This window comes from Gobio gobio (assembly GCF_949357685.1).
Source record: "Gobio gobio genome assembly, chromosome: 4".
Taxonomy (NCBI): Eukaryota; Metazoa; Chordata; class Actinopteri; order Cypriniformes; family Gobionidae; genus Gobio; species Gobio gobio.
The window spans coordinates 61,422,951-61,439,018 of NC_137100.1; the positions used below are offsets into that span (position 1 = coordinate 61,422,951).

General features: G+C 38.4%; 1 protein-coding gene across 2 annotated transcripts in view; it reads right to left on the reverse strand.

The window, feature by feature from the left end:
- unc5ca (unc-5 netrin receptor Ca) overlaps positions 1-16,068 on the reverse strand; it is a 244,119-nt gene that overhangs the window by 42,246 nt on the left and 185,805 nt on the right. The window contains exon 8 of one of the 2 annotated variants that reach the window (XM_079815891.1): positions 9,178-9,234. The exons of the other annotated variant lie outside the window; for it this stretch is intronic. Within the exon in view, the coding sequence (XP_079672017.1) occupies positions 9,178-9,234 (57 nt within the window). The remainder of the gene's footprint in view (positions 1-9,177; positions 9,235-16,068) is intronic. 2 annotated transcript variants of the gene reach the window in all.

Consider the following 16,068-nt stretch of genomic DNA (forward strand, 5'->3'; position numbering starts at 1 on the left):
AATCACTTACATTCACGTTTTTATTGACGCTTTTTATTCAAAGTGACTTACAAATGAGAATCATATAAGCAGAAGCCACTAATACGAGGGGAAAACAATACTAGTGCTAACATACCACATTACCATAAATACCAGAGTAAAACTATGCTAAAGCTAAGTGCATAGAGGCTAGTTAGCCAATCAAGAAGAACTGCCATAAAAAAACATGGGAATACCTTCACTGTACTACGGTATTCCCAAGTGACTCTGTTTGTCAAATAGTGCTCAGGAGACTTGATGTTAGCATGTTGCTAAGCTAACCCTGCAATGCTCTTAGCTTAGCACACTCTAACACTCTTACTGCACAGCACACTTTTATGTACTAAATTAGTTATCGACATTGCTCTCATTTTTATGTGATTTTAGATGCCGTTTGTCACAATGCATTCTGGGATTGCTTGCTCCGTGAAAGATACATGCAACACTACCTTTAAAAGTTATCTTGCCTTTAGAAACAACTATAATGCCTTAAATGGCTGTCTATGTAGGCAGCGCGCTAGGCTTTGAAATTATTACAAGTGTAAAAATAATATTGTTAGCAACTGGAACACTTTATGAGCAATATCTTCAGATGACTCACACAGAAAAGGCTTCAGACTCATTTTAATACCCAAATCAATGTGCTTTGTAGCGGCAATTGCAGCACAACATTTCCTGTTGGCTTCGACGTGAAGTACGCCCGCGTTTATCGAAGAGATCTCTTCTTCATTCGGTCCCTCTTTAACACTCGCCATCATATGCCTTGAGTCATTTAACTCATTTCACCCGAGAAACACTCATACAAGCTCTAACACGAGCTTTGATGATAAAAGTGGCAAGCTACTAAACGCTGCCATTAAAATGTATCTGGAAGATTAAACGTTTTCTTTGAACATGAGTGCGAGAGAAAGAGGGCGGGAGAGCGAGATCGCGGCTGTATAGGAGGGGGTGCCGACTGCAGAAAATGTTTAATAAATAATACAGCTCCAGGAGAAAAGAGATAACATTGTCCCCTCAAACACACACACACACTCACAGTATCGCGTCTAAAGTCACTCCCAGACAGCACTGAAGCATCACTGATGGCTCAACATAAGTACGGGCCTAAAATAAAGCGCTAAGCCTGCAACACACTCGCTGGTATGTAAACGTGAGAGCTTAGCCAATGCATTGTGTGCTTGAGGCCACTGTACATATTTAATGTGTGCTTTTGTGCAACATTTCCACAACAAAGCATGAAGATTTAACTAAAAGTGTTTGTGCAGAGGCTACACAATGTTTCAGGTCTCAGTTAATTCAAAAGTTACAAGTGCTGCTATTAAAAAAAAGTCAATTTGCACTAAATTTGCCCTGTTTACACCTGGAATTAAGATCACAAATGGATGACGCTACATACAGGTGTAAACTGGGTCTAAAGCGTTTTGAGCTTGTCCACTTTCGACCACTTCCTTACATGCTCTATGTGTGTTTTTCCGTCATCTCTGATTGCGTTCATATGTAAAATGCGTGAGCTTATTTTGTGTAAAAAAAAAAAAAATAACATTTACCCACCCATAGACCCTCCCTTCGAAGTACCCTAACGAAAAAGAAGTATACTTTAAGTTCATTTTATGAAGTATATATTTTAAAGTATACTCTATGTGGTAAGTATACTAATATCAATGTACTAGTAGTAAACTTGTAAGTGTATTATTTCAATGCTGTAAAAGTAAACCTTAAGTGCCACTGTAAAAAAATATTGTGATTTTAACGGTAAAAGACTGTAAAAATGCTACGGTGAAAAACAGTTAATTAGGCAACAGTTAATTAAAAACAGTTAATTAGTTAATTAGTTAACAGAAAGTTTCCGTACTATATACGGTGAATACCTGTAATAGATCTAACCTTACATTTAATTTCATTTTACAGTAAAATACCATTAAATGAACAGTTTTGGAAGTGAAAAAGAACAGTCATTGTGTAATTTACAGTGAAAAACCGTAAATTGACATTCCCAGAATATTTTATAGTAATTACAATATAAACCTTTAAATCATATGGTTTTGAACTGTAAAATAAACGTTTTTTAACCGTAATTATTACAATATAAACCTTAAATTATATGGTGCCGTCCCGTAAAACCTAAAACGTTACTGCCGTTTTTTTTTACGGTAAAATTCTGGCAACCACAGCTGCCAGTTTTTTACCGTAACTTTTACGGGGATTTTTTTTTACAGTATGCACAACTAGTTCATAGCTACATTTCTCATTTGTACTGCCTCTGTACTACAAGTCAACTACAAGTATTCTAGTAGTTTACTATTTTAATACTATTTTATAATACTATATTAATGTAGTACAGTTTTTTAGTTTATGAAAGTACACTTTGAAGTAAACTACTAGTAGTTTTATACTGCAAGTATACAAGTAAGTTTTCTTTAAGTGAACATAACATCATACTTATAGTTTACCATTCATATATTGTATTTGCACTTCTACTATGTTCCTATTTAGGTTTTCATTTTTATACTTGAAATATACCTTTAACTGTACTTTAAAATTTTCCATTTTAAAAACATTTTATTCTAGCTTCATACATTCTTTTTTATCAACACTTGAATGTGGATAAAAACAAAAAAAAAAATGTTTAAACAAAAGGCTGAGGAAATGTTGTTTTTGTCAAAGACTTCACCTGGATCGGATTCAGAAGATAATCAAAACACAGATGGACCCTCAACACCCCCAAAGCTTCACAGTCCTGTACCTCGTCCTGGGTCGACGTTTCATTTAGGGTGTATTCACACCAGGAAAGTCCGCTAGTTCACTTGCTTTGGTCTGGACCAAATACACTGTAGATTTTTTGTTTTGTCTGGTGTGGTAGTTAATACGACAAAGTAGACACTACACTAATTAAAAAATCTACAAAATAACAAAGTGGAAATAAAGTGGCATTTTGAGGTTATTGAAACATGGTGAATACCAACATGAACATAACATTATGATCTGTAAACCCTCGTTTCCAAATTAATCTAGAAAATATTTTATATATCCCTCCATGGCATATTTAAGTCCCACTTGAATGCTCCTCTGCGAGAGGTGGTCCTTCTGTGTCACAGACTTTATTGTGATTTATCGTCTAATTTGTTTTTGTATATATTTTTTATATTTCTGTGAGATTCTGTTTAGATATGTTTAAGGAAGGACTCCTATTCTGATGGGTATTATAGTCTAGGGAGCGATACGGGTAGTGAAAGGGACAGCTTGCAGTTGTTTTGCAGATAATAAAGTTTACAGTTTATTACATAAGGTCTGTATATGTATGTGTTTTTGTGTAATTTGCTGTGTATGTTAATGATAATGCAACAGAGAGAGAGAGTTAGTGAATGAGACGTTAATGCGCACGTCTTATGCTTTCTTTGTTCAGCTCTTATGGTGATTTTTTTGGAGTCAAAAACGATGTAAAAACTTCATAAACCATCAGTAAAGTTTGGCAATCATTCGGATGGAGTCCACTACATTCTGTGTTAACATCTGTGTACATCTTGGGATAAGGTTTTCACACTGACAGCTGTCATTGTAAGACATTAGTAACTCTGTTTTGTTTGTCAGAGTTAGCAACATAACTAAGGGGGGCGGGGCTTAACGATCAATTGCAAGCAGTGAAATAGCATGGGCTGCTGTTTTTTTGCATACACCCCATTTCACAATGTATTTTCAATAAAAATCTAAGCAGATGCTATTCACTATAGGTGGAGCAGAAGCAGGCCCGGTTACAGAATCATATCACTGAGGGTGCTTCTGAAATTACTGAGGGTGCTCCGCCATAGCAGTGTACAGTGAGCAGAGGTGGACAGTAACTAAGTACATTTACTAGAGTACTGTACTTAAGTACACTTTTTGAGTATCTGTACTTTACTGGAGTATTATTTTTTAGGGATACTTTTACTTTAACTTCACTACATTTGAAAGACAAATATCGTACTTTTTACTCCTTTACATTTCTATCAAGGTCCTCAAAGTCGAAAGTCGTTTCTGTAGCAGCTTTAAAAGTCTGGATAATTTTTTTCTTCTTTAAAAGTTTTTTTTTTTTTTTTTTTTTTTTGCAGACAGCCTATCAGTAATCACTCTTGTATAGGGTCATGTGAAGTTTCCCAACATTTTTTGAATACTGATTAGTTTATAGCAAAATGGAAGAAGACGGTTCCTTGGCACAGTGTGTGCACCCATGGCTATACTTAAAAAGTATGTTTCAGTTTTCTCAAAAGATTAAAGATTAGTTTAGTTGGCATACACTTTGATGCATGTCTCATAAAATGTTCAAAAATGTAAATGTCTGGCAGAAAGAGAAGAGTAAACAGTTGGGAGAATATCGGATGTGTATCAGAGTATAGGGTCCATGCATTCAGCCTTAAAGTGACAGCAGCTTTGTAAAGAGCTTTGTAACTTTAATACAAGAAATTGAAAATTTCTATACTTGTATAAAAGTTACAACACTCTATACAAATGTAAAGAAATGAGTTTAAGGTAGTCGTATGCTAGCATGTCGGATGGAGCATCACTGACTGGCTTAAACCACCATGATGGCACAGAGTGCATTTATACAACAATGCAACAATAATAAAATAATGCATTGACATAAAAAAATAAATTTACTTTTGATACTTAAGTACTTTTAAAAACAAATAATTCTGTACTTTTACTTAAGTAAAAATCTGTTTTTAGAACTTTCACTTGTAACGGAGTAATATTTGACCAGTAGTACTTTTACTTTTACTCAAGTAATAGAGTTGTGTACTTTGTCCACCTCTGACAGTGAGAAATGTATGATTATTTACAAGTCATCACTTTTACCAATAATTATAATTTCAAAGATATTTTGCTACAAATTGTCTATTCATCTATAAATCTGCCTTTACATTGCTTTAATGCGTAACTAGTATTTTAACATGTCATCTTCCTGAGAACCAGAAAAAAAGTTTTTGTGAATTTAGATTTTTTTAGGTCATTACATCATTTGGAGCATAAAAAACAAATAGATAGTAAAAAAAAAAAAATTATAGTAATTCTATGTTATATAATATATGCTCTGCTCTGTAGAGGACACCAGAACGAAAGATATAACAGAATAACTTGATGTACCATTTTACTTAATGCAATATGTGTCTAATTTGCATATTAATGTGTTTTTGGGATAATATGTAACGTAAAAAGATGTGGAATAATATTTTCATAAGAATGTCTCATATTTCATAAGAATATCCAGACTTAAAACTGTATGTTGTCAGAGAAATTCGATTAAAAAAAGGCCAAACCTCTATTCTGGGTATCAGGAGGAAATTTTGATCACTAAAATGCATTTCATCGCGATCTCACAAAGTTCTGTTATAAAAATCTCTCTTACATCGTGTCTTGTCTTTGTTAATGAGATGTTTCGCGAGCCTACATTAAGTCAGCACTCAATAGCCTAAAAACTCTGGCGTTTTGAGCAGTGAGATTCTGATCGCGTTCAAGAGATCAACTACTATCTGTGATTGGCTACATTACTCACCGCTGCAAAAACACATTGTAAATAGATGCATTTGACGCTCTCCAGAGCTCTGACACAAATATGCAAATCTGCCAAATCGGTTTCGCCAATATTATTACAGTATCAGGGTGCTTTTGCTTACGTTTGAGGGTGCTTAGCACCCCCGTAGAACCCGGGCCTGAGCAGAAGACATCAGTTTACAAGCACAACCCAATGCAAACCACAATCCTGCACGACCCCTTTCAGTTCATCATAGGCTAATTATGAACGTAACTGTATTTTCAGATAAAAACACCTTTCAGAAACTCAATTTACAACAGAAACATGAAGCATGTATTGGAGCTGACTTGCTTTTCATTATAACCACATGATTGTATTCTGGGTGGAGCAGCGGTAACATGGCTTTTATGTGGTCTCACTCCTGATTGCACGGACTACATGTAAACACCGGCTGATGGTTATTGTCGTGACCTTCTCTGCTTCAGGAATGAACCTGCAACCGTTGTGTTAGCAGCCTAGAGGACTAACCATTGGGCCACCAGCCACGACTCGACTCGGTTTATCTTAAAAACTGGAATTGAAAGTGCCTTTCATTTGCTCAAAAGTGAGCCCATCATAATGACTACATAAAAACAATACAGATAAAAGGACGGTAAAATATAGTAAATGACAGACAAGAAGCAGGCTGACTGATGTTATGACTGATGAGTTGGTTTTATGAAGAACTGAGCTCTGCGGTGGCCTGTAATGAAAGCCTGAATCATGTTGTTTGATATTCGCCTCGGTTCATCTCTCAGGGTTTCATGTTCATAACAAACATTTCGGTTTTAATCCAGTTGAAGAATCTCTACAATAACCCTAAGCTTGTATCTGAGTCAAACACTCTTAAAGGGCAAACGCCATGAGGGAGACATCACAGTCTTCATCTGCGTATTATCATCTGCAGAACAGAAGTTTAAAGTCACCGTGGTAAAGAACACGTATCCGCGGATTACCTTCTGCCCAGGAGCTGCTGGTTCTCATTAAACACTACATGAAACAACATTCAAAAGGCATTTAACATCACAGCGTGACGCAGAATCTTGAGTGGAAAACAATGCAGGGCAGGACCGGATTTTATCCATCAGGATTTGATTGGACCGTAAAGAGTAGGCTGAGATGTTATTGATTAATATTATTGTTTCTTGCCCACAAAGCCATGATCACGTCAGCTGAAACGAATATTGTTTATAGAAAGAAATGTAACATTAACCAATGTAAAAAGAGATTTCAAATGTAAAACTTCTTTCTTTAATTATACGAATGAATAACATGAATGATCTGACCTGCAACATTTATTAAAAAAGCAAAGAGTGAAATAAAGAGTCTGTCTCTCTGTCTGTCTGTCTGTGTCTTTCTGTCTGTCTCTGTGTCTGTCTGTCGCCCTGTGTCTGTCTGTCTGTCTGTCTTTCTGTATCTGTCTGTCAGTCTTTCTTTCTGTCTGTCTGTCTCTCTGTCTGTCTGTATCTGTCTGTCTATCTCTCTATCTGTCTTTCTGTCTGTCTCTCTGTGTCTGTCTGTCTTTCTTTCTGTTTGTCTGTCTCTCTGTCTGTATCTGTCTGTCTATCTGTCTTTCTTTCTGTCGGTCTCTCTGTGTCTGTCTCTCTGTCTGTATCTATCTGTCTGTCTGTCTGTCTATCTGTCTGTCTTTCAGTCTGTCTGTCTGTCTGTCTGTCTGTGTCTCTGTGTCTGTCTATCTCCCTATCTGTCTTTCTGTCTGTCTCTCTGTCTTTATTTCTGTCTGTCTCTCTCTGTCTGTATCTAGCTGTCTCTCTGTCTGTATTTGTCTGTCTGTCTGTCTTTCTTTCTTTCCGTCTGTCTCTCTGTCTGTGTCTCTGTGTGTGTCTGTCTGTCTGTCTGTCTGTCTGTCTGTCTGTCTCTGTGTGTGTCTGTCTGTCTGTCTCTCTGTATCTGTCTTTCTGTCTGTCTGTCTGTCTCTCTCTCTGTCTGTCTGTTTGTCTGTCTCTCTATATATCTGTTTGTCTTTCTTTCTGTCTGTCTGTCTGTCTGTCTGTCAGTCTTTGTTTCTGTCTGTCTGTCTCTGTGTGTGTCTGTCTGTCTCTCTCTCTGTATCTGTCTCTCTGTCTCTGTCTGTCTGTCTTTCTGTCTCTCTATCTGTCTGTCTCTCTGTGTCTGTCTGTCTCTGTCTGTCTGTCTCTCTCTCTCTATCTGTCTTTCTGTCTGTCTCTCTCTGTCTGTCTGTCTTTCTTTCTTTCTGTCTGTCTGTCTGTCTCTGTGTGTGTGTGTGTGTGTGTGTGTGTGTGTGTGTGTGTGTGTGTCTGTCTGTCTCTCTCTCTGTATCTGTCTGTCTTTCTTTCTGTCTGTCTGTCTGTCTGTCTGTCTGTCTGTCTCTGTGTCTGCCTCTATCTGCCTGTCTGTCTTCCTGTCTGTCTGTCTGTCTGTCTGTCTCTCTGTGTCTGTCTGTCTTTTTGTCTGTCTGTCTCTCTGTCTGTATCTGTTTGTCTGTCTTTCTGTCTGTCTCTCTCTATCTGTCTGTCTCCCTGTCTGTCTGTCTGTCTGTCTGTCTGTCCTTCTTTCTGTCTGTCTGTCTCTCTAGTCTTTGTCTCTGTGTCTGTCTGTCTTTCTTTCATATGTACATAACTACATGTGTATTAGTGCTGTCAATAGTTTAAAAAGTTAAGTAATTAAATCACACATTTTCTTTAATTAATAAAGAAAATAAATTTCATACCTTTTCAATATATTTTTATATTGTAATAATTTCACATTTCATTTCCGAATTACCGTTCAATTTTTTCTATTAGCCATATTATTATCATTTGAGACTTGCGAGAATACTCCACAAATGGGCATTTTGGCACAGTTTTGTGTGTTTTCGTCCGTTCAAGCGCTGTCTCAAGCGGCTTTCCGTGCGCACGAGTGTGTGTGGACATTCACACACAGCGCGTTCTCTTTTGTCTTGTTGCGCTTGAATGGTTTAAAAGCATTTGCATGAATAAGAGCGTGATCATATATTGCAACGCTAGCCAAAGGATGATAGAAAAAGCGGGTGCTGTGTTAACCGCGTGGACAACACTAGCTTATATATTATTACAATCCTGTTTACACTGTGGTTCAAATAGCATCTTGCCTTTTATTGTGGAACATCATGCACAGATGAATTGTGAAAAAAAATAAGGCTCAGGAAATTTCTGAAGAAAGTAAATGGGATCAATTTTCATTTCTTGTTGCCTTTAAAGAGAATGCTTCAGGTCATACTGCAAGACCAGAGAGAGTTCTCTTGTTTCAAACAGCACACAGACTTTAGCCGAGCCTGACTTTACTCCAGAGATGTTCAGCTTTCCATTCAACTCTGTGAATGTGCTCAGCGGAAAACAGAGAGAGACAGAGAGAGAGAGAGAAAGGGACAAAGCATATGTGTATGTGTAGATGTGAGTCGAGAAACAACACGTAGACAGAACATAAAATGGTGCAAAACACAAAGCAAAACATCAAATCAAAAGACTCTGACAAACAGACAGCATGCTTTCACTCCCGTAGACGGCGAGGAACAGAACGCAAGCCAAAGAATATGAAGCCAAAGATACTGCGAGACAAGAGATACGGACCCAGAAAACCAAAGCAAGAAAATGAAAGACAAAATAGACACTCACATGTAAACCCCTCCTCTCCCGTCCCTTTAGGCTGAACGGATAGCTGATATACTGAACCTTCAGAGAGAGGAAGGGGGGTATTAGACAAAATAATATGAATGTCAAACAAAAAACAGCGAGATGCGATTGGGTGATGTGAGACTGAACCGCCTGAACCGAAGATTCAGTGCGAAGACGGCACGAGAAACTGGTCATGCAGATGGCAATTCACGTGAAACCTCACTGACAGGGAGGGAAACAACAAACCAACACACATGTCAGCTGAAAACGTCTCGCAGTCAGGCTCCCCTGGTGAGATGGTAATCAGGTAAACATGTAGTTATCACATTGTGACAGCTATCAAGTTGTGGAAATACTAGTTTCAAACTGCAGCCAACAATCTTACAATCTTCAAAATGTAGAGCTCACTGACAAGCTTTTTATTCAAACAGATATATAGTTTAAAAAGATGTATATTTGCCATATTCAACCGTATGAAGGTTTGGGGTCAGTGCTATTATTTCATTATCATGCATTAAATCGGTCAAAAGTGACAGTACAACTATTGCAAATAAATGCCGTTCTATTCATCAAAGAATCATGAAAATCACGATTTCCACAAACTGAAATTATTGAGCGGCAAATCATCATATTAGAATGATTTCTGAAGGATCATGTGACACTGAAGACTGGAGTTATGATGCTGAGAGAATGCCGTGGCTATATAAACTGAATCAATAATAAATAGTGAATGTGTTCAGCATTCTGTAACAAATATTTCCGGATTTTCAAGACTATTTTAAATCATAAAGTGAGCAGGAGATATTAAAATTTAGCGTATGGCTTCGGCAGGAATGTATTATTATGATAAAGCAAGTCCTCCCGGGCTCTACAGCGCTCTGAGAGCCATTGGGGAAGATTTCACACTGCCCCGCTTATTTTCACCTTTCCTTGCGTAAACCTGGCTCCAGACCAAGACGATATTAATCCACTTCGGCTATGCGTATATGAGTCTGCATCAGGTCTGCGTTTCCCAAAAGCATCATAAGCTAAGTTTATCTTATACCATGGTCTGTCTGAGAATCTGACTGGCTGGAAGGTGTGCAATTAAACTAAAACCAAGTTAATTTAACCCCCCACTGAAAATGCACTATCCAAACTTAAATGGTTGTAATTTAAAAATGTTTTGGAATATAGACATGAGGCTGGTCTTGTTTTAAAAAGACATTTGGCAGATTATTGTAGAAGTCAAATAAATTATGCAAGTGAAATAGTGAAATATATATATATATATATATATATATATTTTTTTTTTTTTTACAAAACATGTTGGACTCCGAACAAGTTGTGTTCCAAATTTTAGGTTGATATCTCAAAAAATGAGCTTTCAGTGAGATTTTGTTTGGGCCCAGTGCCACACTTTTTCACTAGATGACATCCAAGCTCCATTACAGACCATATAAGGGCGCCTCCATTTCCATATATGGTTTGAGTGATCTGAACCATATATTTCCATAATTTTCATACAATTTATGAAGTAGACATTCTATTCAGAAGCAGTATGGGAAGTTTGGCAGAATTTGATACGAATTCAATCTCTAATAAACATAAAAAAGAACACTTGTGTGCGTTATAGCTCGCCGCCACATCACAAATGGCGAATCTGTTGTCTTGTTCTAAAACATTTTCAAACCTTTTTTTCTCAAAAAATTGAATGGAGGTTATCTTTTGAACTCTTGGCATTAAAATCAAACAGGTTTCTACCAATCTTTCTTGATTTTTTCTGTTCATCTCTATTTTAAAATAAAGGTCTGAACACACCTTATGAGTATGAAAATATTCTTGTTGCAAAAATGATAAATTACTGCTCCTATGAAATTTATTTTGAAAAAACTGTCACTAAATATGAAAACTAGAGATTGTAAACTTTCAAATGATATATAGTTTGTCAAGATTAGGTTAGGTTTATAATAGGATATTACCGTTTTAAAAATGTAATGGCTGTGGGCCCACCAGTGTAGCCTGGCTCCGCCCTCCTACGTACTACCGCTCAATTTTCTTTTTCCTTCAGTACTCCGTCTGGGATTGCGGTATATTCTCTGGTTTTCTCTGGTCAAATTTTAACCGGTCCAATCAGCGAACAGAGGGAGTGGCTGAGAACGATGACGTTGATGTTGTGCGCTAGTTTGAGATGACATCCGTCACGACCAAACGTTAGCGATTGGTTATGGCAGATCCAGAGCGGCTCTGGGCAGATCCAATAGTTTTAAACTTCAACAGAGTTCCCGCCTTCAAGGAAGTTAACGCTTGTCAATGGAGAGTGGCCAGACTCTCTGTACAAATGAAATGTATGAGAGTCTGGTAGGACCAGGCTACCACCGGTGGGCCGGTGACACTTAACACCGTTCTATATTAATCCACTGTTTTCATTTAACCGCACATACACATACTCGCTCGCACACAGAGAGCATCTCTCTTACTCTCTTACTCTCTCTCTCTTGATAATTAATTTAAATAAATGATAAATTTAATTCATTCCAGCTTCAATCAATAACAGCTTTAAGTGGTCAATTCTGGTAAATGACCATGGTATAAGCGGGATAATCCACGGCTAGCTGTGCATTAAACCATTTTATTGCACTTAGCGGAGGCAACCACCCTCCACTTTATGTCGGGAAGTTCTTTGCCTCCACGTGATGCATTAAAATTGTTTAATGCACCGCGAGCCGTGGATTATCCCTTATGTAGAGACCATGGGGGGGGCGATTATGGGTGTTCGATTCCAGGTTTTTTGGAGTCGACTCCAATTCCCGACTCCCACTGTAGGAGTCTACGGGTCAGGGTCAGAAATAAGACAAAATTGCTTAAATTGTTTTCCCCCGACACAAAGCCATAAAATTCCCTTTAAGTCGGTGTGAAACGGAAGTTGAGATCGTCTTTTTCTCCTTATTGTGTATATCCGATTGAAACGGCTTCTGAAATTAGAAAAAATGTAGGGCGGGGCTTGATTTCGTCCTTCGGGAATTGATTGGATCGTTGGAAGAAAACGGAGGCAGATTTGAAGTTTGCACTCAGTTGTGGAGACTCGATCGATCTCTTAAATAAATGTATTTTCTCTTTAAATCTTTTCTACATGTGTTACTGAGCATATTTCGCTGATTTATGCTACAGATTTCACTTATTTTAAGCCTTTTATGGCTTTATTTCTGTAAAACTTTTTTCTCAGCTCTCCCTTATAAGGGGGGCGTAAGCGCGTTCACACACGCTGCATTCCGAAGTGCGAGCCGTCACAACAAGCTGTTCGTCCGACTACATTGAGTAATTTTTACATAAAAAAAGCTTTTATTTCTCATATATTTCTCTCTTTTTGCCTCAAGTCCTTCCTGAAGGAGGTATTGTGTACACCGAGAAAAATGCACCTAACCACCATATTGCTACGATCAGTGACAGGTTTCTGAGAGGCGGTGCAGAAACGGGAGCAGACCGGGAGAGAAGAGAAGTCCTTTCGATGGGGGAGGGAAAGTTAACGTATTTGATTAAAGATTATAAGGATAAATGAATTTTTTAAAATGAATGAAGTGCACAGATAAATCAGTTATAGTAAACACTACAATATTAAATATAAAAAATTAGTGGTGGGCCGTTATCGGCGGTAACGTGCTGCGTTAACGTATAGACTTATCGGGCGATAAAAAAAATATCGCCTATTCTCAAAGTTGGGTTGGGAGCTGGGTCTATACTATGCAAGCTATGATGACTTTCACCTTGATATTTTAGCGCGGATGTATACCTAGCCGAATTGCACTGTAGGGGGCGAGAGAACTTCGAGTCTTCGAACCTGTGTGTATGCCTACTAGTGTTGTCAAAAATATCTATACTTTGCTATGTATCGATACTGAAATATCTGAAACGATACAATACTCATTTTCTACAGTATCGATATCAGCTGCGATCTCGTCTCCTCTCCGACCGACAGCGAGTTGACACGCACCGCCTCCTCTCATTCAGTCCAGTTAACCCTCTGAACATGGCGAACGCGTGTTCTGCTTGATATTTCCTCATTAATGCGTGTTAGTATTGGTGACGGGTCGAAATTTCGTGCGGGGTTGCTCATAACGATAATTCTACTAATTCCCGCAGATTTCGCGCTAGCATCTGAAGCGCACACACACATACCGTAATAAAGCCGCCTCTGACATACAAGTGCAAAAATGAGCTCCTTTTTACAGCTTATTAATGGTCAAATACACTCAAAAATGTCTCAATGCCCATCTTGGTGAGTTTTAACGTAAACACAGTCGTAACCAACTCACAGTGTTTGGGATCCATGCGTCAGGTCTTAAAGGGACAGAAGTTATTTATTATTCAAACTACAAAAAGACAAACGATCACTTACGAGCACACATATTCTGAATGCCTTCGGTAGAATTCAAATGAGCCATTTTAATCTAGATTAATTCCAAGATTACAGTGAGATTAATCTAGATTAAAAAAATTAATCTATGCCCACCACTAATAAAAATACGAATTGTAAAATTTGCAGATTTTTAAATAAATGTAAACAATAAATACCATTTTGAGGCTCTTTAATGTGTGGTGACAGGTCGCTGAAGCGCCTCAGTTAAAGCTGCTTGTGAACCGATCATCTCTTCCTTCTAGATGCGTTTTTCACTGCGTGAGAACGTGTGTGTGGTGTGAGAGCGCGGCTTGTCGGACATAGCTAACAGTAACTAAAGGGGGCGGGTCTTTGCGAACGGTCAATTACAAACTAAAGTCGCAGCTACTTTTCTATTTCTAAAGTAAGCACTCAAGTAAAAGTGTGTGTCAAAGTTTCTGTAACAGCTCTCTGACGCGGTGTATTACGTCAGTGTCTGAATTCCTCGCTTCATTTCATTCGCTCCTTGTTTATAGTGCACTCAACTGTCTGACGTCACGTGGCAGCGCTTCCGGGTCCAAACGCTAATATCTCATACCACAAGAAAAACAACAAACGGTGCTAATATACACACACAACGTGGTGTAATACTACAAAAAAAATTATAAATCACAACCTTTATCTCCATAACAAAATTCCAGATGGCCAGACAGTGATTCATCTTTTATAAATCGTTCAAATATGAATGTCTGTGACGCTGTGAGCACAGAGACTGTTGTGTAGACTGTAAGTATTCAAAATGTTTCACTTTTTAAAAAGTTTGATGTTTAATATGAATAAATAGCGCTCATAAACGGCTGTCGATGGCATCCTCAAGTGAAATGAGTTGAGGCTTGGACCTAGAAGTGGCGTTCCTTATGTCACGACTTAAAAAGCGGATAGGGATTAGAGAATCAGTAAACAAGGGAGCGATTTCGGACACAGCAACAGATTCGACACCGAGAGTCGACCCGGACTCTGGGGCTATTCAGAGTCGAGGAATCGACTCTTTTGGAGCTGACTCCCCATCACTAGTGGCAATTGTTCAACAATCTTTTTAGGCCTACAATGTTTTTGGGAAATTTTCATTAATTTGATAATTTGTTCTTTGTATCAAATGAATGAAAGTTTAAATGTTCTAATGTGAATAGCCTTTATACACTCACCTAAAGGAGTATTAGGAACACCATACTAATACTGTGTTTGACCCCCTTTCGCCTTCAGAACTGCCTTAATTCTACGTGGCATTGATTCAACAAGGTGCTGAAAGCATTCTTTAAAAATGTTGGCCCATATTGATAGGATAGCATCTTGCAGTTGATGGAGATTTGTGGGATGCACATCCAGGGCACGAAGCTCCCGTTCCACCACATCCCAAAGATGCTCTATTGGGTTGAGATCTGGTGACTGTGGGGGCCATTTTAGTCCAGTGAACTCATTGTCATGTTCAAGAAACCAATTTGAAATGATTCGAGCTTTGTGACAAGGTGCATTATCCTGCTGGAAGTAGCCATCAGAGGATGGGGACATGGTGGTCATAAAGGGATGGACATGGTCAGAAACAATGCTCAGGTAGGCCTGAAGTGTGCCAAGAAAACATCCCCCACACCATTACACCACCACCACCAGCCTGCACAGTGGTAACAAGGCATGATGGATCCATGTTCTCATTCTGTTTACGCCAAATTCTGACTCTACCATCTGAATGTCTCAACAGAAATCGAGACTCATCAGACCAGGCAACATTTTTCCAGTCTTCAACTGTCCAATTTTGGTGAGCTTGTGCAAATTGTAGCCTCTTTTTCCTATTTGTAGTGGAGATGAGTGGTACCCGGTGGGGTCTTCTGCTGTTGTAGCCCATCCGTCTCAAGGTTGTGCGTGTTGTGGCTTCACAAATGCTTTGCTGCATACCTCGGTTGTAACGAGTGGTTATTTCAGTCAAAGTTGCTCTTCTATCAGTTTGAATCAGTCGGCCCATTCTCCTCTGACCTCTAGCATCAACAAGGCATTTTCGCCCACAGGACTGCCGCATACTGGATGTTTTTCCCTTTTCACACCATTCTTTGTAAACCCTAGAAATGGTTGTGCGTGAAAATCCCAGTAACTGAGCAGATTGTGAAATACTCAGACCGGCCCGTCTGGCACCAACAACCATGCCACGCTAAAAATGGCTTAAATCACCTTTCTTTCCCATTCTGACATTCAGTTTGGAGTTAAGGAGATTGTCTTGACCAGGACCACACCCCTAAATGCATTGATGCAACTGCCATGTGATTGGTTGATTAGATAATTGCATTAATGAGAAATTGAACAGGTGTTCCTAATAATCCTTTAGGTGAGTGTATATTGTGTTGTTTTATGTTTATTATTTTCTTTCCTTCACCGGAATTCCTCCACAACTTATAACATTCTAAAACGACATTCGGAGGCAATAAATACTACAATAAGACAATACTAGCGTTCTATGTGTGCCTGTCAATCAACATTAGAGCGCCACC